This window comes from Phoca vitulina, unplaced genomic scaffold, assembly GCF_004348235.1.
Source record: "Phoca vitulina isolate PV1807 unplaced genomic scaffold, GSC_HSeal_1.0 scaffold6, whole genome shotgun sequence".
Classification (NCBI taxonomy): Eukaryota; Metazoa; Chordata; class Mammalia; order Carnivora; family Phocidae; genus Phoca; species Phoca vitulina.
The window spans coordinates 64468447-64493334 of record NW_022589709.1 but is presented as its reverse complement, the minus strand read 5'-3'; the positions used below and the strand labels follow the sequence as shown (position 1 = coordinate 64493334).

Here is a 24888-nt window from a genome sequence, read left to right as displayed (position 1 = left end):
ATCACCAAGGATTACTAATACTAAGCGGAAGCAAACCAAACTGCAAATTATGGGATATGAGTAAAGGAGAAAAATCTTTTCAGCTGGTGTTTCAGAGGAACTGGAGCTGATGGACAAATGAGTTGGGGGGCAGGGAAGTTTCCAGAATCTAGGGGAAATTATCAGGTAAATAAGCAGTCTGCAAATGGGCTATCCACATTGACATATAAGTTCAAAGTCATTCCAAGCCTTCCAGGAAGCCCACAATGATCCCATCATTTTCCAAAGTGACCCTCCATTTGCACATATCTGGGGCTTTCCCCCAAAGTAATCTGCTTGTCCTACTAGTTAAGAAACTCATAATTCTCTACTGAACTATCATCCAAATAGGGTAAAATAAAAATAAACCTTTTCATATTAAAAGTTTTGTAAACTTACCTGCTATGCACCCTTTCTTAGGAAGCTACTAATACATGAGCTATACCAAACTAAGCAAAGTAATAGATAAACTAAGCCAACTAAAAACATCAGGATCCAGGAAATGGAAGATCGAGTAGAGCCAGGAGGAAAGCGACTGTCCAGGAGGATGCTGAACACAGATTCCTCAAAGCCAGCAGTCAAGACAAGATCTCAGAGCATATGCCAAGAGAATACCATCCCAGATAGAGCGGGTACGGGAGACTGAAAGCCAACGCCTCCTGACGTGTTCAACCCCAATAAAAGTAGGCTTGTTTCAATGGAGTGCACGGAGCGAATAGTAGTTAGGATTTTGCAAACTAAGGTAATAAAAAAAATAAAATAATTATCTCCAGGAAAGAAGCTACATAAAAATGGAAATGTAATTATAATAAATGACATGGATTGGCTGTAAATTATTTTTTTAGGACCATAACCATGCAAACTTTTAAATAATAATGCAACCAGAACATGTGATAGAATTCTAGTAGAAGACTTTAAGAGAGCATGTGAGGACGAGATCTGGGGGGACATCCTCATCTGTCAGTCAGAAGCGTATACCTAAAATCAGAAAGGCAAGAGGGAGTGGTGCAAACAAGTCATTTACAAATACGGCAGTAAAAGCAGGGAGAAAGAGTAAAAGGGGGTCTCGGCTTTCAGTAGGTAGAAATCGGTGCAGCAGGTAAAGGATTTCCTTTTGTTGGCTCTTATGGGTTGAACGGTGTCCCCCGCCAAGTCTCTATGTTGGAGCCCTAACCCCCAATACCTCAGAACGCGGCTCTACTTGGAGATAGTGTATTCTGAAGAGGTAAGGTCATGTATGTAGTACTAACCCGATTTGATCGGTATCCTTATAAGGGGAGACTAGTTACCCACAGACACCAGGCATGGGGACACATAGAGGAAAGGCTGTGTGAAGTCATAGGGAGAAGGTGGCCATCTACAAGCCAAGAAGAGAGGCTTCAGGAGACACCGAACCTGTTGATACACTGATCTTGAACTGCCAGACTCCGGAACTGTGAGAAAATAAATATCTTTTGTTGAAGCCACTCAATCTGTGATATTTTTTTAGGGCAGCCTAAGCCGACTAACACATAATGGATCAGGTCAGAATAGACTTTTTAAACAATGTACCTGTATTACTTTTACAAAATTAAAAAAAAAAAAAAAGGTTAAAAAAAAAACAACTAACGGGTGAAGCAGTTCTTACCAGAAAAAACAAAACAAAAAACCCCAGAGCTCAGGCTAGTTGAAGACTATGCCCAGGTGAGGCATCTGAAAGCCCGGTGTGTCTCTCGCCAGCCAGAGATCTCCCAGTTTCTCCGGGAGTCCGGGGGGGCGGGGGGGTGGCGGGGGGACAGCACAAAGCCCTCAGCCCTCCCGTACTGACAGGACAGCACTAGCGCTGGGTACTCAGACCAGTACCTTGGACTGCCCCTGGGGAGAGGCTATGCATGGTTTCCCCGCAGGCCCCTGCCGCCGGGCCCTGGCTGTGATCGGCGCAGCAGCTCTGTGGGTGGGATCTGAACAAGAAAAACCTTAGAGGTCTCTTTGCCCATCAGCATACCCTTTGAATGCCACTGCCCAGCTGTAGGGCAGGCCTGGGAGTGGTTCCGGCAGGAAGGCGTGGTCGGCCTTTGTACCTGGAGCTGAACTCTGTAGTTCTCTTGAGGTCTGCGTTGATAGAGGAAACACTTCTGTTTCTCTTATAAAAGAGAAAGAGTCCATATAAGGCCATGGTGCTAAGACCCTGAGCAAAACGAGAGGAAGAATTATAAGATGCTCTTGGAGAAACTTCTGTTTCTCCCTAAGGCTATCTGGGTTGAGGAAAGAGACAAGACCATAAACGAAAGTCCACTAAAGGAGTTACCGGACAGCTGCAATCCCTCCAAAGTCAACACCTGAAACACCTGGGCCTCGGCCGTGGCGCCCTGCTAGGCGTGCCTCATCAAGACGCTGGCCAGAATTCAGAGCCAAATTTGCAGTCAAGCAGGACAAAGGAAAATGGACTGTTTGGGAAGCTTTTGTCAAATAATTCCACACCAAAGAGAAAGCCCCCGTATCTATCCGTGAAGTAGAGCCCCACTCAGGGTTGACGGGACTCCCAGGGTTTCTCCAGTAAACTGCTACCAGTACCCTTAAACAGCAAAGGGGAAACTAAAATTAATGGAAAACCTTTCCAAATTCTAGTAGCTACCAGGGCTACGCTCTCTGCTTAAAACCCCACTCACTGTGGAGCCCCGCCGTGGGATCTTAGCAAACCTGACCCAAGGCAGCAAGGCTTACGAATTCTTAGAGTCCGCTCTCCTGGATCTCCGCCGTGCCCAGTCCCAGTTGGAAGAGGAAGGTAAAATTTCAAGTTCTCTCTTCCTTTCCAGATCCTGACTCCGTGGTTGTCCATCCCTTTCTCTTCCAGGAATAGCAACTGCCTCCTTGTTTGTTTCGTTTTGTGTCCTGAGAACTTAGCTTGGCTGAACTATTATTTAAAGTACGCTATTCCTATAACGTTTTCCTCTCCATATTTCAAGTAGTAGGCAGGATTCTTGTAGAGGAGAGAGGGGGGACAGAAAGTAGTCATAATCACCTCTAGTCTTTTTTTTTTTTCTTTTTAAGTTTAATTCCAATGAAGAGCAAAATAAGGAAGGAAGGAGAGAGGAGTCGCTAGAGGCCAGTGGAGAGAGCGTCCCTGGGATCAGGAAAAGGAGAGTACTTGTTTGCAGCCACTTGAGTAAGTAATAAAGAGACATTAAAAAAACAGGCTCTCTTTAGACACAAAAACTACATAATGAGTTTAAGGAAGTAGGTCCCCAAACGGGGTTCCCAACCTCAGCTTATATTACTGGCTTATCAATGCGTGACTAGGAGGCAAAGGGCCGACAGACTGTAAGGAATCAGGGACTGGGTAACACAGAGGCCAGGTGCTCAGGCTTAGAGGGAGATGAGAGAAGCTTTACTTTGGGAGAGAGGGGCGTGTGCTAATGATGACAGAGATGGAAATTCCCAACACCCTGGGAAGACACGGAGCCCCAGTTAATTGACTGAAATGAAAGTAGTATTTCTTGCTCACCCAAGTCCATGGACTAAGATTCAAACCCACTGCACTCAGTTTGACATTGAGTATTTGCGGGGGAAATGGCGCCCAAATCAGGAAGCTGGGAAAGCACAGGTGGAATTCCTTTGAAACGAGGCCCTGTGGGTAAGTGCGTGCCCACTGCCGGTGGAGTGCTCTGGCAACCGGAAGTGGGCCCCTCCCCTGCCCCCCAAGTGTAGTGTTCTGCTGTTTTAAGTTCATAGCTGTGTATCTGAGGAAATGTCTCCAGGTGAAAGCCCTAAACTCAGATGGGCTCAACACACCCAAACTGACCTAAATCAGTTTGGGGGAACAAGTGGGAAAGAAGGCAGATGGTTTTTTGGTCCCAGAGTCTCACCTTGGGACCATAGACTCTGAGGAATGGACCCTGGGTTTAGATCAAGAATTCCCTGAAGGTGTCAATTGGGCACCCTGTGGCCATAGTCACTGTCATTCTTTGTGGTAGTGGGAGGAAATTAGTGAGTGGCTAAGCATATCATTCTATTTAGTGATACTTATTCTATTTAAGTTTTGAGGGTTCTGGGGATTAAATTTTTGCTGAAATTTTTACTCTCATCACAAAAAACAGATTTTTATTTTTGTCATGCAGAAAAAAAATTGTGAGGAAGAGGCAAGCAGAGTTTTTGGCTAGCAATAAAATTAAAAAAAACCTCTAAACTTTATTTATCTGGGATCTTAGCAAGCTCAAAAACAACCACCAGAATATTTTTATGGTATCAACTTAACAAATTCTCTAAGACCCCAAAATGTTTTATCAGATTGAATTCTATCCAATATCAGTTTGGGGGCTCTATTAAACAAGTATTAAACACTTAAAGAGTCCACAAGGCTGGTTTCAGATGTAAGCAGATTTTGCTCTCATGGAGCTTTGTTCTGGTGGGAGAGACAGAATGGACAAATACACAGATAGATAAGCCAGTTTGTAATAAGCATTGTAAAGGAAATTAAAGCAGGGTAAGGAATAAAGAGTAACGGGGGAGGATTGCTTTCCTTCCATTTCTCCAGAACTCTCAAGCTCATTGATACCTAAGGACTTCTGCAAGTGGTTTCTCATCTGGACCAGCCCTCCCCTCCCCCCCTTCCTCTTCCTATCAACTCTCCCTTCTTGCCTGGTTACCTCTCACTACCCTTCAGCACTCAGTCCCAGATCGCTTTCCTAAGGAAGCCTTCTTCGGCCGTGCAGAAGAGATGAAGTTCCCGCTTAATCACAGCACAGGAGCTTCTTCGTTTGTACTGAGCACTTAATGGTGACCTGCGTTTGGAAGGGTTTAATGCCTGTGTCCCTTCCAGAGTCTGGCTCAGGAAAGCAGAGACTGTCTTGTTCTCTGCTGAATCCTTAGAACCTTAGCAAGGTGAATCGACATAATTTGGTTTTGTTTGATTATGAGTATCAGTACTAACTTATGCCACTATTCTTTCATTTCACTTCGTCCATCTGCATCACTCTTGAAAAGCTGGGCTGAATAACCTACAACTTAAAATGAATAATCTTTTATTTGTAAAAGATCGAGTCATAAATAGGCAGAATCAACCCATGCTTTTATTTTCATTGCATATAAAAATTTCATATGAAGGTATTGATGTACAGTACTATCCCCATGGGCTGTAAGAGAGGCTAAGAAACCACTAAAAGAATCATCATCATTTGTAATGCTCACACACAATTTACCACTCTGAAAACATATCCTAAGGAATAAAATTAAAAACAACCAAAATCAGTAAGGATGTTTTTCATAATTATAGTGTCCCCTTTGTACTGTTTAAAACAAAAGTAATCAAATTCCTTTGGGCCAGGGCTGCTAAAATCTACAGTTTGTGTCAAAAAAATAAAATAAAATAACAGGAGGCTCATTTTTTCCTAGAAAAAGGATCTCTCACTAAGTCAAGTGCTCTGAGGGCTGGGCAAGAGTGGGAGGCAGTTTCCATACCACCCAGTGGGAATTTTTCATAACTTTTGAGAGCTGGCCATTATTCCAACTTTAATTTTTTAAAATTCAAAAGCCATAGTAGTTTTGCAGAAACAAATTCTAGAGAATGGTGAATCGTTTTTGTGTGAATTGGCATCATATAAAAACTGTGTTTTATCTAGGATTTACACACATTATGGAAATTTGGTTGATCTTAGTTGAAAAATTCTAGGGTTAAAAAAAAATGACCTTTTCCTATTACATATTCTCGTAACAGGAAGCTGATGAATAAATGACTGACCAACACATATGGCCTGAAGCTCTAGTTTCAAATCAAGTTCATTTGCCTATGTGCTTAAGAAGCCAAGAAGGCTTTGTTATCATTGGACAAGAACATATTTTCCCAATTAGTGTTTGAAAGTAAAAAAAAAAAACCCAACAATCAGATGTAACTACCTGAAGTAGCTCCTGAAAGAATCATTATGTATGCAGTGCTGCTTCATGGCAAGAAATACTTAAAAGCTTGTATCTCAGAAGGGTCTCAGAATCTTCCAGCTGAAATCCAATTGGTTCAAAGCTTGGATGTAAAATGCCCAGCCCTAGCCCCCCCACCCATTACCTTACTTTCAAATGCAGCAAAACAGAAGAAAATATTGGTTAAAGTTAAGGCACAGCCCTGGGACCAAAGACCTGCAGCTATGTTTTTTAAATTTATATATCTTTATGTATTTTATAGTTTTCTTGAATCTTCCATAAACAAGCTCTAAGGTGACAAGACTATATTACAGGAGAAAAGAAAATGTACAAGGAGTATGTATACACACCATTCATTCTCTCACCAAGAGTTTCCAAATATATCAACACCATCCCGTCATGGGATGATGTTTTAATAAGAACTGATAATTTACAATTAACATTACAGTATGTACATTACAATAAATACATGGTTGTAAACAGACAAACAAGACTGTATTACAGGTAAGGTCATTTGGTGAGAAAAAAAATGCATGGCACAAAAAATAAATAATGCATTCAAAAATTATCATAAAGCTTTCTGTAAAATCCATTTCATTCAAGTTTTTTTTCCTTGTCTGCAATTTGTTCTATCTACATTACTTTCTTGTGAATTTTAAGTGATGTAAAAGAAAATTAAAACAGCATTATTGTGTTTAGTAACTTGCAAGCTGAAATGTACTGGTTTTATGCAAACTTGGACATTTTTCCCCATACAGTACCCAGAGATTGCATTTTCTTATGGCATTTTAGGAAATGTAAAGCCACTTGTATAAGGATGTTCTTTTTAAAGCAGTGTATAATTCTGAAGCACACTTTGGCGAAAGAGAAGGAAAGAGAAAGAAGGGAGAGGATAAGCAGATTGTATAGTGCATTAGTCCCTGTCTCTTGGATATTATGTATGCCTTTTCTACAATTTGATTGTCTACCGGTGAGTATCTTCACATGTGACCATTATTAACCAACAAACTGAAACAAAACAAAACAAAAAAACCCCCTCTGTTTTTCAATGCAGTTACAAATCCTTCCAGGTCTGGATTTGTTTGTGATATATTGCTACTTTAATTTTTTTCCTATTAAGATTTTAGGCACTCTGTGGGGGAAATACCAAGCATTAGTGAGAGGAGGGAATGACAATATTTTGGATAAAGGAATAAGCTCTAGATTGTTTGCCTTTTTTTTAGACCTCCATCAAGGACAAATAAAATTAAACAAGTTTCCAAATGTTCTTGCAAAACCACTTGGCTAAACACAGGACTTTATTTGAAAGATTACTGATTTTTTTTCAGAGAGAGGAGAGTGGAAATCTGATAATTAATTGGTTGACTCCTGTTCTGCTCTAAGAACAGATCTGAGCTACATAATTTTTCTATCAAAGTTTCCCCTGTGGATCTCAGGGTTTTAAAATAGGGACTATCTTCAGCTTTGGGTCATTTCCCAGGCTGATGACTTAGTTATTAGTCCCCAGTAGACTCCTTGAGAAATCCCAAATATAAATGTTTTTCAGGGTTACAACTTTTCTTGACAGTTTATTTTCCATTTGGTCAGATAACCTTTTTGGTCTCTATTTCAATTTTTGGATATCAATGTGAAATGATTATTTGGGCTCCAAATTCTTCATAGAGAAGGCAAACACTTTATTAAGAGCTGAAATGGGAAGAAAGCCCAAACTAAGTAAGTACCACAGGATGCCAACTGAAGGTAAATACTGGGAAGTAATCCCAAAAATTGTAATACATTTCTTGGTGCTAAATGCAGCCAAGAGCCATCTCTGTTACTTTGGTAGAACCCTCTTACCCAGCCTAGTGGTTCAGGGTGGCACTGTATTACCAAACCCCTGGTGCCAATGGCACCATCAACTTCTTTCCCTCGGTGCATTTAAAGTTCTCCTCTACAAGACATACTTATGGACCAATGATAACTGAGAAGACAATTTCTACATCACGTGGCTGTCCAACTAAGGAAGAGTAGTTGCTACGCTTAAAATCCCTTCTCAAGAATATTCCTCATATAGTTCTTAATCCCATGGTGAAATCATGGAAACAAAAGAGCATTAGTTGTAGTGGTGTGTGTTTGTTAATATATTCTGCTAATATTGTTAAAAATCACCTAGCTAGCTGTTAACTTTTCTCTATGAATCAAGAGTAAAAGTTAGTCATTATATATGGCCTTGTGGTCGAAATGAATGGTGCCTCTAGCCTGACTACCTGCTTCTCTTCATCAATCAGAATGGTGGTGATATATTTGATAAGACCCCATCTAGTGAACATGGACAGAGGTTCATACACACACTAAAGAATAAAGCAGCACAAGGGGAAAAAGTTTTTCTTACTACAACTGACTGTGAAAACAATAAAAATGAGCATAAAATGTGTGGGTTATTACAAAGACATGCACTTGTGAAATGAGGGTCTACTGACACAGCAAAAAGTTACCAGAAGACACTAAATAGGAAAATATCTAAAAAAGACTGACCATTTTAGCTACTGGGTATTTATATATCTCTTACTTGCTTCAGACAACACCAACTGATGATTGTTTATGAGGCTTAAGACACAGTAGACAGAATGCACATCAAAGTATTACAGAACAAATATTTACTTTGTACACCGTGAAAAAAATGTCAGTGGGAGCAACTCTGAAAAGACTGAAATGAAAGCCAAGTAAATGAAGACCTACAAAAAGGGTTTCCTGCAACATAAAGTTGGGTTTTGTTTTAAAATATGGAAGTCATTGGTATATAAAACAATGAATCACTACAAATTAGTTAATTGCTATGAACTCTAAGGTGCAAGTAAAATTCGTAAATTAGATTTATCCAGTGTAGCACAGATTTGTACTGAAAACTTGCAAGTTACTCCTTAGAAAAAAATAACCAGTGGCAGATGAAGTTTTGAACATAGTTTTTTAAATATAATACCTCAATACATTTAATAATAAAAGTAAGCTCTACAAAAAATCTGTTTTACATATCATACAAAATGTAGAGGTCAGTGCAGCTCACTGAACCGCACTGTTCAGTCATGTATCAGGAAGACTTGAAATTAGAAAATTATGCAATTTCTGTGGCTCATCTTCCTCCCGGTAACAGATTCGTGCTGTGTCCTGTTCCTGACACATTTGGTGCTTCATCCATGAATTCACTCTGTCTGTGTAATGCCTTCTTTCTGCTGAAAATATTGCAAACAAATAAAAAGTAAAGAAACCCCAAAGCCTATCAACTCTTGGGCTGCTGGATGAGCCACACTCCCTTGAAAACATTTTAGAGTTGATTTTCTCTGCTCTGTCAGCTCTTACCAAGCTGAAGTCTTGTTAAAATGCTGTTCGTGAAGATGTCCCCCTTGCTCTGATGACACGGAGGTGAAAAACTGGTTACAGTATTCCTGAGCGCCAGACTGCGTAGTCAAGGTCAGTTTTGTTCAACAGACATCCTGGCAGATGACGGTGAGGTGTGACCATGGTTGTGGCATGTGACATGCACTTTGGAAACAATTTTTCTACTTAAAAAAAAAAAAGAAAAAAGAAAAGGCGTGACATTCTTTGCACTGTTACGTGTCAGGAGAATGATCTTCTATTACACAGGCTTCGGGCTGGCTGTCTTCTTCCTCCCCCACTGTCTCCTCTTCCACCTGCTCATCAAGGGGAATTTCAGTAGACTCCGAGTCTTGAGTACAGAGAGTCTTGGAGTCACTGCAGCTAGTGTCTTCTTCCACCTGACTTCCACTGTCCTTTTCGGTGTCGGACTCGCCATCTTCCTCTAAAGTGAGTTCAAACTGGAACTTCTCGGTTTGACCCTGCCGGCCTTCTTCCTGGTCATCAGGCGCTGGGGAGGGGCTCTGAGGAATTGTGCTCTGGTACCATTCACGATTGTCCTCCAAAGTGTCCAGAATGTCCTGGGCGTCAGGATGCACGAGGTCCGCCCATGTCTCCCAGAGAGGATGAACAATATAGTCTATGAAGCCCACCTAGTTAAAAAAAATTCCGATTTGAGTATAAGACTTGGGACTAAGAAACAATGGAAAAGGTGAACAAGATCCTACAAATGTACCTGATTATGTATCTAATTATATCAATTTATATACATATATATAATTTATGTTAAAATATAAAAAATACAACATGGCCCACAAACATAACACTGAACAGAAGACTTCTGGACTGAGTGTGGTATAATAGTCACTATTTTGGGCAATAGAACATATAAAAGTGTTGTTACTAGCTGGTGAAAATTAGCAAGAACTCTTAGTTCAAGAGTATGTTTATGATGTAAAAAATTTCCCTTTGTTTATATATAAGTAGGGCTTGGGCATTAGACCTGGACTTTATTTTAGAATGGCCAATTTATAGGTGAGTCCAGATAAGTAAAGTCAGACCAGGTACTCTATATGGCTTCATATAACTGAATTCACTTATGAGTTCAGATGGCCCAAAAATCTCTATATATGTGTATACTATATGAATACGGTCATAATGGATAAATATAATGTCATGAGAAATGAATATATGACCATATGAATAAAAATAATAAGAATGAGAGTTTTCTGGCTCATAAACACTAAAGTGAAATTGAGCCTGTCAAAAACAAAGTAATTTTAAAGACCCAATGAAATACTGTGTGATGTGTATACAAAGCGATCAAATGTTCAGGTTGGAGTTGTGTTCTCTCTGCAAACTTTATGCTTAACGATTCACCTGTGACTTTTCCACAGAGGCATTGTGCTTGTCACACATGGGACTGATCTCCATGCCCCGCTCCCTCTCTCGGTCTCCCTGGCGGAAGAACTCCTCCATGATGCGGTCCGTCCACTGGCGGTATAGCTGGAGCGGCTTCGTGGGGTTGCTCAGGTCTGCACAGTGCACCATATTCTGAAGGACCTATTAAAAGAGACACTTTATTCAGCACCTGCTGCTGCTTGTTTTTTTTTTTTTTAATAGAAATTCACAGTGGATGAATGTGACACTTAAAAATACATGTAGTGTAAGATTCCTTCCAGACAGCTCAACTATAATGCGTCTGTGTATGGTTCACACTTGTATTAATAGCCCCCAATAATGTCCCTTCCACTGTACCTAAATATCACTTGAAACTGCTTATGTGTGCATGGCTGATCAAATTCAGGGCTGCTTAAGTGGTCGGTTTTGTGGGACATTAGGTTTTTTTTTTTTTTAATGCAAATGCAAATGAAAAAACCAATAGAATTTTATCTGGTTAATTCTCAAGATTAAGAATTTGGTTAAAAAATTCTGCTTAAAATTACTAAAATTATAAGCTGGAAGAAAGGAAACAGAAATCTTATCAAAGTTAGACTCTTAACAAAGTTAGACGTGTGCACACAAACACAGAACAAATTCAAATGATGTTTTACCTGAATCCTGTCAGAATAATTATCAAGAAGAAGAACTCCAGAACTTGTCACTTTCTTAGTTTCAACCATAGTTTTCAAATCAGCCAGTAGGTTCATGTGTTTCGACATGTCCGTTGCAAGCACCTTGAAAGAGCATTTAGTAAGTAACAAAGTCCAGAGGAAAAGTCCCCAGAATTTGCACATGAAAACACTAACGCAGAACGTGAAAGAAATGGAGGCACACTGTGGCATCCAACAGCAGTGAATGGGAATTCCGTGCCACTCCTTCGGGCAGCCTCTTGGGCTTTGCTGTAGGCTGTCTGGAAGCCCAGGTGAACATGTGCAATATACAGAAGGTGAGCACCCAGCAGCCACTTTCGTGGTGAGGAAAGGGGATGAGATCCCATAGGTAAGAAATCAGCACATGTTCTGAAGTTTCTTCTGTTCCTTGGACTAGAAAGTGGTACCTGAACCATGACCAAGTAATTCAACGTTGCTCACAGAATACTTCAGAAAATGGTTAATTTTCTGCTGTTCCAAGACAGGTAATTCCTACCTTTGTAGGTACAAAGCTTAACACAGTAAGTTTCTGATAAGCAGAGGCTTTCCTGTGTCTCGTAATTACTGTGAATAATATGCATGAAGAGAAGTCATGGAGGTCTGTAAACAGCACCGTCTACTGACATAAATTTATTTTCCATTTCACAAGTGGAGAAAATCCATTTGAACTAACTGCTTTTGTTAGTCATTTTCCCTGCCTGCCACCAGACTGGAGAAGTTCGAAAATAAAACTAGAATGATGATGACAAGCTGTCACTATTCTGAACTCCAAACCGCTGGAAGGAGAAAACCTACTGGAGAACCTCATTGCACAGCACAGGCAGCTTCCTGAACGTAAGGGGCAGCGTGAAGTTTGAAACACAGGGTTCCATTTACCTGATACTCATCTCATTCTTACTCTTTTAAAAAAAAACACTTGTATTACAACTTTCTTTTTTGCTTTTATCAGCTACTTACAATGTCAATGACCATCTTCCTTAATGATTGTCTTTGCTTTTTGGTCAAATTCTGGAAAATATCACAGTTTTCTTCCTGAAGCAACTTAAAGCCCACAGCCAGATGATGGTTCTCCAAGACAGAAGAATCATTGTACATCAAGGCAAGTTCGGAGTCTTGAAAGATAGAAAGGAGATAGAAGATAAGCAAAGCCATTTTTTCTGAGTTTATCTTAGTCTTCATATTCTGAGACAGTTTGGGTTTAAGAAGCAATTTCCCCTCAACATCTCTGTTAGCCTTACCATGACATGACACCACCCAGGAGAGAATACACTAGTTAGTGTAACCGTGAAAAGGAGCACTGGAATCTTGGGAGTGAGTTCTAATGCTACTGCCATGCGACCAGTCATTTCAGCCTACGGTCCTCAGCTGCCTCTTTTCTAAAGTGGAAGAAGAGTTGGGCGGAATGTTCTTGAACCTCCCCTCCAGATGTGCCACACGCAGCTCCATGGGCAGCAGAACATGGCATCATTTCTAACAGCTGTAACACGTCAACAGCATAAGGTGCACGTTCCTGCCAACTGGACCACCTTCCCAACATTTCATAGAATGTAAGGATCCTGTGATTTAGGATTATACTCAAGAACAGTCTGGAACAAATGAACAATATTAGATTTGTTCATCTGCTCTTACTCATTTTTTTCCATAGCACAGCTTTGGAAGTCGAAGTGTTACTCATTTTTTCCATGTTTTTTCCCGAGTATCATGGCCGTCGCTACATACAGATATATAGCCCTTCCCACCTGCATGCTCATGACTTCACAGAGACAGGTGTTCAGCTGCCTACATAACTCCATGGTGAAGATTTTGCTGCTCCCTTATGACTGCCCTGGACCTTTGTATTTTAGGCAGTAAGATCCTGCTCCTTTCCTGGTTCCTGTAAATAGTAGACCAACTCCATAAGGTAGTCATTAAAAAAAATTGGTGCTTTATTCTGTTTCCACTTAGGTCACTGGAAAGACCAAAAGCACATGTATTTGATCTTTTTTCCTGACTAATGCCTGGGAAATAAACATTCATTTCTAAGAAACAAATATGCAATGCTACTCAATGACTATTTTAAAGGAACCAGGAAGGAAAAGAGAGGTTCAAGACATATTTCTATTGTGAAATCCTATGAATTTACCAGGACTATAGAAATAGGAATTTACACATCTAAATTTTTGCTCTCAAACTACAGGAACGGAGATGTTTAGAGTACCAAGGAGTAGGTATGTACGGTCTCTTTTGGGGGGATAAAACAATAGTGTTCACTCATTCATTCAGATAGTATCTGGTCAGGTCTGACTTTCAAATAGTCTCTGAAAGCTTCTAACTGTGAACATTTATCTATAGATGTTAAACATAGAAATAAAAAAATTAACACTATATAGGATCTTAGCCCCTGGTATTTTTGTTTCTACAGTAGAATCCTATTAAATAGATATATATTGGAAAGAAGGCAAATGTTTTCTGACTGGACAAATAATGCCCAATTCAACTTTTAGGGTTCTCGTAAGGGAATAAATATGCATATAGATAAGAGGCATTAATGCACCAACCTGACTCAGGCTTACAAAAACCCAGACAGGTTTATATACCTCATGAAGAAAAAAGAAAGAAAATAAGGCTGTGGAGCCTACAGAAGAACAAGGTGAGGATTGTTACTTTAAGGAAGAGGGTGATCTGTGGTATGGATGCTCTAACAACGAGTCTCAATTCTAATCAATGTAAAGATGGCCTTGCACACAGAGGGCAGTCCAAGAGTCCTGACGAAGCCTGCCTTGGAAAGCTGTTGGCTCCTGACATTTACTAAGAATCCAGACTGGCCAGAAAGGTGATGAAAAGATTCCTTACAAGTGGGTCTCCCTTGCCTCTCCAGTTTTGGGGCTGTTAACAAGAAGGTGGTGAAGACCACTGATTTTTAAATGAACATGTGGCAGCATTTAAGCAACTGAATCTCAGGGTAGTCATTTAACTTTCTACTCTTTAGGGCTGAAGGCACGTGGACACATGTAAAGGAGGTAAGATTATGCATCTCCTGAGAAGTTTTTCTCCAAAGACACTACTGCAGCACTTCTACATAGAGTCCTTGAAGGTTCGGGAATCACCAGAAAGTTGCCTTCACACTTTGCTCTAAGGTACAGGAAGGTGGTGGTGGTGGTGGTGGGGGTGAGAAAATAGTTGATAGAACATTTCTGTTGCAACCCGTTCATCCTCAAGGCCCAGTACAAGTTACCTCTTGCATGAAGCCCGTCCTGATTACCACAGGCAGAACTGCTCACTTTTTGCTATAAAGTCCTTTATAATTTGTACCACTGATTTGGCCCTGATCACATTCCACCTGACTTGTCATTATCTCTGTTCAAGTCTTAACAATCTCTTCCAAAGACCTCCCAACCCACTTAGAGACTTAAGACCCTATATAAAATGAAAAGTTATTCATGTAATGTGCATGGTTGTCTGGTTTCTCCAGCACTTCTGAACAAAATATTTCTCCTTGAAATAGGGAAGGGAAGTGGTAGTTTTAAGATCTAGTTGCCAAGGACAAAGGATTAAAACTGGGTCACTCCCTCAATTCATTAACGCCCTATGCCGGTAACCTGCCTTATTTTTCTCCATGGGACTAGTCCCATCTGATATTCATGTGTTACAGTTTATTCTCTTCCAGTGGAATGCAAGCTCTTCAAAGCCAGGCCATTACCTCATTCACCCATATATTCCTAATGCCTAGAACGTTGTTTGGCACAGAGTAGGCTCTCAGGATTTTTTTGTTGAATAAAGTATCAATCTCTGTAGTATTTTATATAATCACATTTGATAAAAATGAATTTATCCTTATTATGAAAGTGTTAGATTTATGCAGAAAAATAACATTCTATATATAATCCACAGATACAGCTATGGAAAGCTTATTTTAAAATGAGACTAGAGAAATAAAACAGCATGTATACTGGTAGCTAAATACAGCTCCACTTTAATATAGTGAAATGTCTCTGCTCTTGGAAATCAAAGCCATATGCTTTGAACACATGACCAATGTGAGTAAATCTTTTTCCCTAAAATTTAGGCACCCTTGCTATAAGCAAAAATTACTTGTTTTCCAAGTAAAATGTAATACTATATATAGTCTGTACTTTTGACGGTACTTTATTGTTTCAGAAAATAATGCCGTGAAGTCAAATGCTTTTGTTATGATAAATACTCTCCAGCATGTTCTATTCAAAACTTTATGATTCCATTTACATTTTATGGGTTTATTTACATGTACTGTCCTTGAAAAAGACTGACGCAGCTCCCCACCCTGGAATTTCAACTTCTTAAAATCCTACTCGGATTCCCCCATTCCCCCAAATCACTTACAAAACTTAACCAACTCTGCCAGTAGAAATGATGTCTCTGTTTCTCAAAACCTCTGGCATGTTTACCAAGAGTGTACGTATCATTAGTATCAAATCATTTGGCGCCTACAAGTGGAACAAATCATGGGAACTGTTGTCACCACTAAGAAGCAGAGGAGTACCTGGACTGGGAAGCAGCCTGGTGAGCTCCAGAGCCCTTCTACCAGAGGTGGTCATGCCACCTCACTGTGCCTCTGGAGTCTCCTTAAAATAGGACAAGTGACCTCCCAACTATGGGTATGTAAATGTGATGATTACAAGTCTTTAGACTTCTCTATTATAAGAAACAGATTCAACCCTTGGCTTTGGACAAGATGGCAGCACCAGCTCCAAGGTAAGAGTGCTAGTCTGAACCACTGAGGCTCAATCAATCCATGAAAAAAACAGAAAACATACACTTAATGTCTATATATTAAAAAAAAAGGGGGGGGTTGCTGCAAACTAAAAATAATCACATAATTTTGATAGAGTATTTCAACAAAGCTATTTATTACAAGTTTACAAGTTATGAGAGAGACTCCTTTATAGAATGCTATGAAGTTCAAACTTACTTGTGTTACTGGTTACTTATTAACCTCTCCTGCGTCCTGAAATAAAATGCTTGCTGGCATGACCCCTAGTCAAAAGCTAACTAAGGCCTTGAATTCTCATAACGATCTGGGGCCCTGATCCACCCTGGGATACTTTCATGTACCAGCTGATGATGCTGATTCATTCTTGCAGGAATAACACAGCCTCCTCACACCCCGCCCTGGAGAAAACATTAGGGATCCAAAGCTGCTTTGGAAACTGTTAACCTCCCAGTGTTGCTGAGGTCTCCAAGAAAGGAGATCATCCCATGATCACTGAATAACAAAGTACTTCCAGAAGTAGGATCAGTTACCCTTCCACCTCAGGCAGGTCATCAGCAAAATGACCTTAAAGAGGCCGCTGTTACTGTATGTATTAGTGTCCCCTAAATCTGTTCATCATCTATCTCAGAGGGTCTCAAACTTTGGAGGGCATCAGACTCATTTGTGGACTGACGCCTTGCTACTTAAATTTCACACTCCATGGGTACCCTAATGCCTGCCAGAGTTCTCCAGTGCCAGCCTAAGCCCATTTGACCTTATTAGGGGGTCTACAAGAGAGAATACCAGAGCCAGTTCTCATTTTTCTTAAAAACATTATCAGAGTACTTGGAAACAGTGACTTTATTATCCACTGTTTTAATCTGTTCTCTAATCTCTTCTTAATTGTAATGCTACAATAAGAGAACAAAAGTACCGTATGGAGTAGAATACAAAGATAACACACCAGTCTTTATTTTGGGTGTTAATTTAAAGAAAAAAATGCATATCTTTTTTTAAAGGCTGACATTAAAACAAAATTTTTATGTCTTTGTAAAATCTTGATATGCATGCATAAGAATCAAAATAATAAATCGGGTCAGGCTAAGGAAAAGTACCAGCGTACAGCACACTGTACTATATGACCTCTCTGCCCTTCACAGAAGGAGAAGCTTAAGCACTTGATACTGTAAACTCAACCTTAAGCACTGATACTGTAAACTCATATAGTTGCATCTGATGTGTATAAATAGCTATGTGTTAATATTTAGTAATGCCTTGATGACTCTTGAAAGCAGCCCAGTATAGGTTCTCATAAGATAGCTGGAACATGAGATTTAGTCTCTCCAATCCTGGGTTAGTAAGTTCATAAACCAAACTTCTAAAATGTACTTGAGTAACCACACCTCTCAGGAAATTCATGACCTTCCCAACCCTCCTACGTATAAAATGAGTCACAGAGGTGCATTTTGTTATAGAGTAGTCCAGAGCCAACTGAGATATAAAAAATAGATGTAAATAATCTTAAAGATCTGAGTTAAATCTCTCAAAATGAGGCTACATTTAAATTGCCTCTTTAAATCTGGCTACAGCAAAGTATAGGGAATAAAAGGGGAATGAAAAGACGCCACAAAGTTCGACTTCTTTAGTCACAAGAAGGCTGTTAATCCACAATCTCACAGCAAAAAAGGGGCAGATTTTTAATAGATATAAGAAATTCTCTAACAGCTTTGCATTTTTTTTTTGTATATAAATGTGGATTTATAACATTGATATAGCACGGTGGGAGGAAATTAAATACTACTACATTTAAATCATTTACCAATTAACTTCAAGTATCAAAAGAATAGAAATTTTGTAAAACTGAAACCTCTTTGCAAAGGCATAGCTCAAGTATTGCCTAAACATTCCCTACAGGGGTTTTCTATGAAGCCGTGTGTCAGAGATGCCCCATATTAAACAGTCTCTATCACTCCTCATATGTCCAAATTCAGTGATGCCTTTTTTTAAAATAAAGATGTTATTTATTTGAGAGAGAGAGAGAGAGCAGGCAAGCATGTGCATGAGCAGAGGCTGGGGGTCTGGGGGTGAGAGAGAAGCTGACTCCTCACTGAGCAGGGAGCCTGGGGCTCAATCCCAGGACCCTGCGATCATGACCTGAGCTGAAGGCAGACGCATAACCGACTGAGCCACCCAGGCGTCCCGAGGGCTGACTTCTTATTTGATGAAACGTCATGGGTTCGAGAAAAAATTTAATGGTTGAAAATATTTAAATAAAAGAGAAATCAAAAGAGATAAAAAGTCAAAGAGATGTTCTTACTGCCCTCAACAGAAGATGTAAAAAGGAAAGAACAGAGCTGGGTATGGTGGTGTATGAGGAAAGAGTAATCACAGCCTCTGAAGAGGATGAAATGACAACCTAAATAAAGTGAGGAAGGTCTAACTTTTCCTGTTTTTACTTCAAATTTTAGGGACAATATAACTATCTAAATCTTTCTGCAAACTTTCACTTTTGATTACCCTTGCCTAACATATTATTTCTAGAGAAGTACTGGAATGCATGTTTTTCAAACAACATAAGCCTCATGGGATAGAATGATAATTTTCAGAGCTAGGTTACATTAATACACACTATCAATAAAACGCACATTTACACATCCCAAAAGAACATTATGGCCCTGGAAACATCCCAAGTTTATAAACAAGCTCAGTCATTCTAAAACATACAAAGGAAAAATTTTTCCTGCAAAAACAAACTTCACTCACTTGTATTGATCAGAAACTGATTTGACACACCGGGATGATCTACATCATGTATTGCACTAGCAAAAATTGCTGCAAGAATCTCCAAATCTGTAAACACAGCCTATAAAATCAGACAAGACAGATAACATTATTATTCTGTAATAATATAATGGAAGATATATACAAATGTGAAATTACTTCCTAGAATTTGCTGGAAAACAGAATGAAGCTTCAAAATATTTAATAGCTTATTTTAAAGTATTTAAGATGTTTAAGGATGTCCTGAAAATGTACATAAAATTAATGACATGAGCAATTATATTCTTTCATTCAAACAGGGACTCTCAATCTCAGCAGAATTGACAATTGGGGCCAGATTATTCTGTTGTGGGAGGCTATCCTGTGCTCTGTAGTATCAGGATCCCTGGCCTGAAGCATGAGATGTCAGAAGCATCTATCTCCAAGTTGTGACAGACAACAAGGTCTCCACATATTGTCAAATGTCCCTGGGGGTGGGGGAGTCAGGGCAGGAGGAATAGGGAGGAACCATCCCCACTAGAGAACCACTTACTCAGATGATGAGGTATTAACACAATTTTATGATGAAAACAATCTGAACTATAAAATATATCAGCAAAAGAGAATCTTTCCCCCAAATGATTAAGGAAATCAAATTGTCTTAATAAACATTTAATGGAACAACTTCTTAACATCTGGTAGAATTAAAGATGTGTTTCTTTCTGAAAAATTCCATGAAAAATATCAAAGCATTGTCTCTATTTTATAAATATCATCTGTTGAACTATAAATGTAAAAGGCATCAGGCTAAATTCCAAAAAAACTAAGTGAAACTGAATAAGCCGGATGTACTTTATGGAATGTCCACTAGGTCATTTCAAAGAAGCAGTATCATGAACAGATGAATCCCTAAATCTTTGATCAACTTTCACGGCAAAATTCATCAAAGACTGAACTGTTTATTAATCACAACATTTTTTCCCTATAACTCAACATACTTCCCATGAAGCCATTAATTTTCTGCCCCATACACCCTTCAGTATAGAAGTTTAAGAGATGTTTATGAGTAGCGGGTTAGTGGTCTCAAAGTTTTAGAAACCAGATTTACCTCCAAAGCAGGTGTAGATAACAGCACATGTGTTGACTGGACTACATCTGCAGCATGGATATTGTTGTGGTAGGCCACGTCAGCATGATAATGGTCTTCCAGGGTCATAAGGTATGTAATTAAAGTGTCTACTGGAATTTTAAATGTTTTTAATAAATCCCGTTCCTGTAGGAAAGGAAATCCTCTTAACATTTTGTTTTCACATAAAAATATTTTCCATAGAGTGTGTTAACAGAAAAATCACACCAGTGTCACCTATGGATAACCCAGAAATAGAAATAGCATTCTTGCAGTGTCTAGTGAGGAAAATGGAACCCTTTGAGAATATCCAGGGGCTTTGGGGACAAAGCCAGGGTAGGGCTGTCCTTCTGGGGCCTCACGTGCTTTCCTCAAGAGGTATGGTGTCGGGAATAAGCTGCCAACTGTCAAAGTGTCTGTGTCTGATAATCATGAAGGCAGCTTCAGCCCAGTACCGCTGACTTAGCTAATGGATCACACCAATTGGAACTCAACATTTTCTCTAGGGTTGGAACATGCCATGCTAGTCCCATGTTGTCTACAGCCTCAACTCCTCATTTATATTCTAATCCTGAGCTGGGGCAAAAGCTCAACAGAATGGGAAACTGACATGGTGAAGAGAGCAGTACAAGAAAGAGCAATTGAAGAAATTATATTCTAAGGTTAGTCAGCAAGGGGCTTATTCCTTTTTTAGTTAGTACTCTACTCTCTATGCAAATCAGGTCATGTAGATAATTTTTAAACTCTTGTTTTAATGAATTGCTTTAATTTTCCCACATGACTTCGTGGAATGGAAAAAATAACAAAATTGGTTTAGTTGTCTTTGACCCATACTCCATACTTTGTTATCATTTGTCCCTTGGTAAAGGGGCAAATGAGAAAAAAAGCATCAAAATAAGCAAAAGAGAGTGAATAGTAAAGAAGATAAAACACAAGCACATTTCACAGACTAGACATTATGTCACCCAATAAAGGAAAGGTGATAGAACTTAACCACATTACCTGAAAAATAGTATGCATGATAACAGTCAAAGGCCGGTTACCAGACAGCTCTGCTATTCTGAAAACATGAAGACCCCATTTATTCACATCTTCTAGTTCCTGGGGTTACAGAAAGATTGAAAAAATTAGGAAGCAGAAGTAGAATATAAATCAATGAACACATTCATTTAAATGTTACTGACCTTAATAAAAAGAGTGTTAGGTTTTAAAAAAAAAGATTCATTTTAAATGTAATGGACGCACCCCGTAAATACAGGCAAACTTCTAGGTAAACCCACTTAAATGTACTGAAAACTGAATAGTATGCTTTAACCTAACGCCTTTGACAATACAATGTAGTTATATACTTTGACTATCAATTTCAAAGCATTTCTTCAATAGATAAAATCTATTCATAAAACCTTAACTATTCTTCTGAAACCCAAAAGATATAAAATATTTCTAACTCTTGAAAGTAAAACAATCAAATGGAGATGTAAAAAAGCAACAAACACATACACCAAACCACCTGTCTAAGTCCACATATTAATAACACCCAAATAATTTGTAAAGAGCTTTATAAAGTACTTTGCCACCTTTTAAAAAAAAGGACCCCACAAATTAATGAATTAGTCCTTCTACTTAAAAGAGAAAGATTCAAAACTCATTAAAAGGCATCCCAACATATTATAATCATGATCCTTAAAATCATCTTACCTTGGCAAGGACATCCTCTTGTTCAGTTTTAACCCCAAATCTTGGGATGCTTGAATTCGTCAAACTGGAGCTGTGCATCAACTTCTTGACCCCACTGATCTGAGACATTGGCCTTTTCTTTTTCTCCTTTTCCTTCTGAGTTGGAGAAGGAATTTCCACTTCATGTTGCTTATCTGAAGAAATTTAGAAAAGGTTCTACATTTACTGTGAAGTCTACCTGAGTTGTTATTTTTTAATCATAACATCCATAGTTGGACAGGTTTTAATTAATCATGATATGTTCCAGAAAATGTTTCTAAGAAACACTTCTTTTAGAGAAGTTGAGTATTTACAATTTGATATGGGCCTACTATGATACCCTCCAACACAAAATTGAACAAATAAATCCCACTGCAAAATAATTAACATCAAATGTATTCAGTGGTTACTACTTGGATGGAATGCTGTAATAAAATTTTTTTTTGCAAGACTTATGATAGCAGACTTGGAAAAAGCAAAACATATTGGTTATTTCCACTGTTCATCAACTCTGTCCCTGTTTGAAATTCACTTAGTGGCTTGGAAACTGCTCTTGCCACCTAAGGATTCCAGTTTTAATACCTATTTTGAAAAGGAAGGAACTTCATACACAAATATAAAAACAGCACTGGGTGAACCTAAAGGCTTACTGAAATGGGTCATAATGTAAGAATACAAACAGTATATTTGAATGACTTACATTGTTTCTGCTATTTTATATTTTCTGTGCTATAGTGAGATAATGGTTATGATGTAACAAGGGGAGCACAGGAAATTTCCAGTATCATCTGATAAGTAACTGTCAGATTCGTTGTTTTCAAATAAAAGACATTAGATGCCTCAGTGTTTTCATCAACTATTTCAAGGCAGTGAGCTCCTCTAACTCATCCTTGCACATAGCGTGTGTTCAATAAATGTTTCTTTAGTGAGAGTGCTAATTAAGAGATTACAGCAATTTTGAAAATAAATTCAAATCAAGGATATGTTCACATTATTGACTTTCACTAAACGAATTTTCTTCCCGTGGATGGGGGGTGGGGTGGTGTCCCAGTACACCACACTGTCAACTATTATTATCAGCAAGCTTTTCTTTAGTTGTATTATATCTGCCTCATCAGTCTACCAGGCTTGGTGTTCATTAGACTATAACTCATTATGGCAGGTACCATTTCTAATTTATCATTAACAAATGCCCAGCAATGTCTGGAATTTAACAAGAATTTGTTGAATGCATGCATAGATCTCTCTGTAAAACACATTTTATGGTTTAGTGCTTTGGAAAAACTGGCAACCTACAACTTGAATCCATAGAATCCCTAAAGTCCTGAATAAAACTAAAAGATAAAAAAATGTATTTTGTCACCTTAGATTCCAAAGCTTAGAGGTTTAGATACTCAAATTATTAATCAGATGAATGAAAACAAATGGAATTCCTAATACTCGTTTGGTTTCCAAAATGAGTTGGTGCCCCAATCCACCTCCAAAAACAAACAACTCAAAAGAAAACTTTAAAATTGCATTTAAATTATTATTCTCACCTAAGAATGTGTTTGATATATACTCTGACACTTGATTTCCAGACCGACTCATTTCAGAGAGATGGGTGAGCTCCCGATTAAGCATCCTTTTAAACTGAAAAACAGAAAAACAAAATGAAGTAACATAAGAGGAAAATGTAATTGAGGTAACATGAGCATACTGTAAGATAGAGAAAACATGCCCAAGAATTTTTAAATTGTCCTGACAGTTTAGATCAGTGAAATCCAATAGAACTTTCTATAATGTTGGAAAGTTCTAGAATCTGAGCTGTCCATTAGTGTAGCCACATGGGGCTCCCTGCTGAGCAGGGAGCCTGCTTCTCCCTCTCCCACTCCCCCTGCTTGTGTTCCCTCTCTCACTGTCTCTCTCTGTCAAAAAATAAATAAAATCTTAAAAAAAAAAATGGAATTAACTTATAATCATCACATGGCATTACCCAAATCCAAGATTCTCCAGGACTTTATGCTTTTCCATCTATCAGCTGTTTGTTACTATGTTTTCTTTTGATTCCCAAAATAGCCCAGATGGCCCTTTAACTTAAGTATGCTTTAATATTTCTCTTAATATACAGAAACAATAATTTTTTCTATTACATAGATTACTATTAGATACTTGATCAAAAAGGTCAAACACATTTTACTCTAATGTTCAGTAGCCTTTAGAATTTGAAATTTCACCATAAATTCTCATTTGAGTCTGGGGAAAAGAGAGTAGCGAATTTACCATTTAGTAATGTTTGAAATGTAATTCTAACTCAGTATTTAGTTTATTAGAATTTAAGAAAAAATCTTGCTTCTCTGGATAATTCATACCAAGGTGTCCTCATTCAAGATGATTTGGCAAATCACTTCTAAAGGCAATCTTATTGACCATTTAGATTAGGTACAGGAATTTATCACAAAAGTACTGAGGGAGATCAATAAAAACATTTCAACAAATTGCTGGGTGTAAGAAATGTGTATTAGCATTCTCTTGTAGCCAAAACTGAAGAACTGGCCATAACCAATATTAATTTTTCTGGTTGTTAATTTATAGGTCTAGGGAGTTTATTCTTGAACTCAGGAACATAAAGTTCATTTTTTTTGGTTCATGTATTTCTTTCAATAACTTTTCTCTGATTATAAAGTGCATACATGATAGAGAAAATCTAAAAGCTATATAGAAAAAATTAGAAATCGTGTATGTTCCCATTGTTCAGAGATAACCACAGATAATTACCTATTTTTCCATCTATGTCTTTTTTCCCAACATTTACTTGTATATATCTTAAATTGGCATCATGCAGTATACAAAACATAGGCTGCTGCTTGTTTCCACTCAGCATTATACATTATGATCTGCTGGGAAAAATCTGGGCCTCCTAAGAATATTCATGAAGACATTTGTAATAGTGTTCAAAACATTTTCTGTCCATTTTTCATAAAGTTATATTGAGTTAAGTTATAAGCTATTAAGTAATTAAATGAGCTAATAGAAAGCATCTTGTCTTCTGCCGGGCACATAGTAGGTGCTTAACACTGAGCTCCTTCTACCTCCCAGTTCCCTGGGCCTTTTATAGTGATAGCTGATTTTTATCATTGCAGGACAAACAGATGGAAGATCTGACTAGTTATGCCCACAAAAAAAAATACATATATAAACATCTAGCTCCCCTACCCATTCTAAAAAGTAATTTAGGGTATTATTCA

The 24888-nt window shown here is 38.5% G+C and overlaps 1 protein-coding gene across 11 annotated transcripts in view; it reads right to left on the bottom strand.

The window, feature by feature from the left end:
* Nucleotides 1–4413: 4413 nt before the first annotated feature.
* Nucleotides 4414–24888, bottom strand: part of PDE4D (phosphodiesterase 4D) — a 1449177-nt gene continuing 1428702 nt past the window's right edge. For 5 of the 11 annotated variants that reach the window (XM_032403448.1, XM_032403447.1, XM_032403446.1 and 2 more), the window contains 9 exons: nucleotides 23200–23293; nucleotides 21644–21816; nucleotides 20948–21046; nucleotides 19928–20092; nucleotides 18823–18922; nucleotides 12309–12463; nucleotides 11313–11435; nucleotides 10639–10821; nucleotides 4417–9911 (listed from right to left, as the gene is read on the bottom strand). In XM_032403448.1, coding sequence (XP_032259339.1) covers nucleotides 9495–9911; nucleotides 10639–10821; nucleotides 11313–11435; nucleotides 12309–12463; nucleotides 18823–18922; nucleotides 19928–20092; nucleotides 20948–21046; nucleotides 21644–21816; nucleotides 23200–23293 — 1509 coding nt within the window. In that variant the 3' untranslated portion in view covers nucleotides 4417–9494. Of the gene's footprint in view, nucleotides 9912–10638; nucleotides 10822–11312; nucleotides 11436–12308; nucleotides 12464–18822; nucleotides 18923–19927; nucleotides 20093–20947; nucleotides 21047–21643; nucleotides 21817–23199; nucleotides 23294–24888 lie in introns of all 11 variants that reach the window. The other 6 variants (XM_032403445.1, XM_032403453.1, XM_032403455.1 and 3 more) reach the window with 5 other exon arrangements.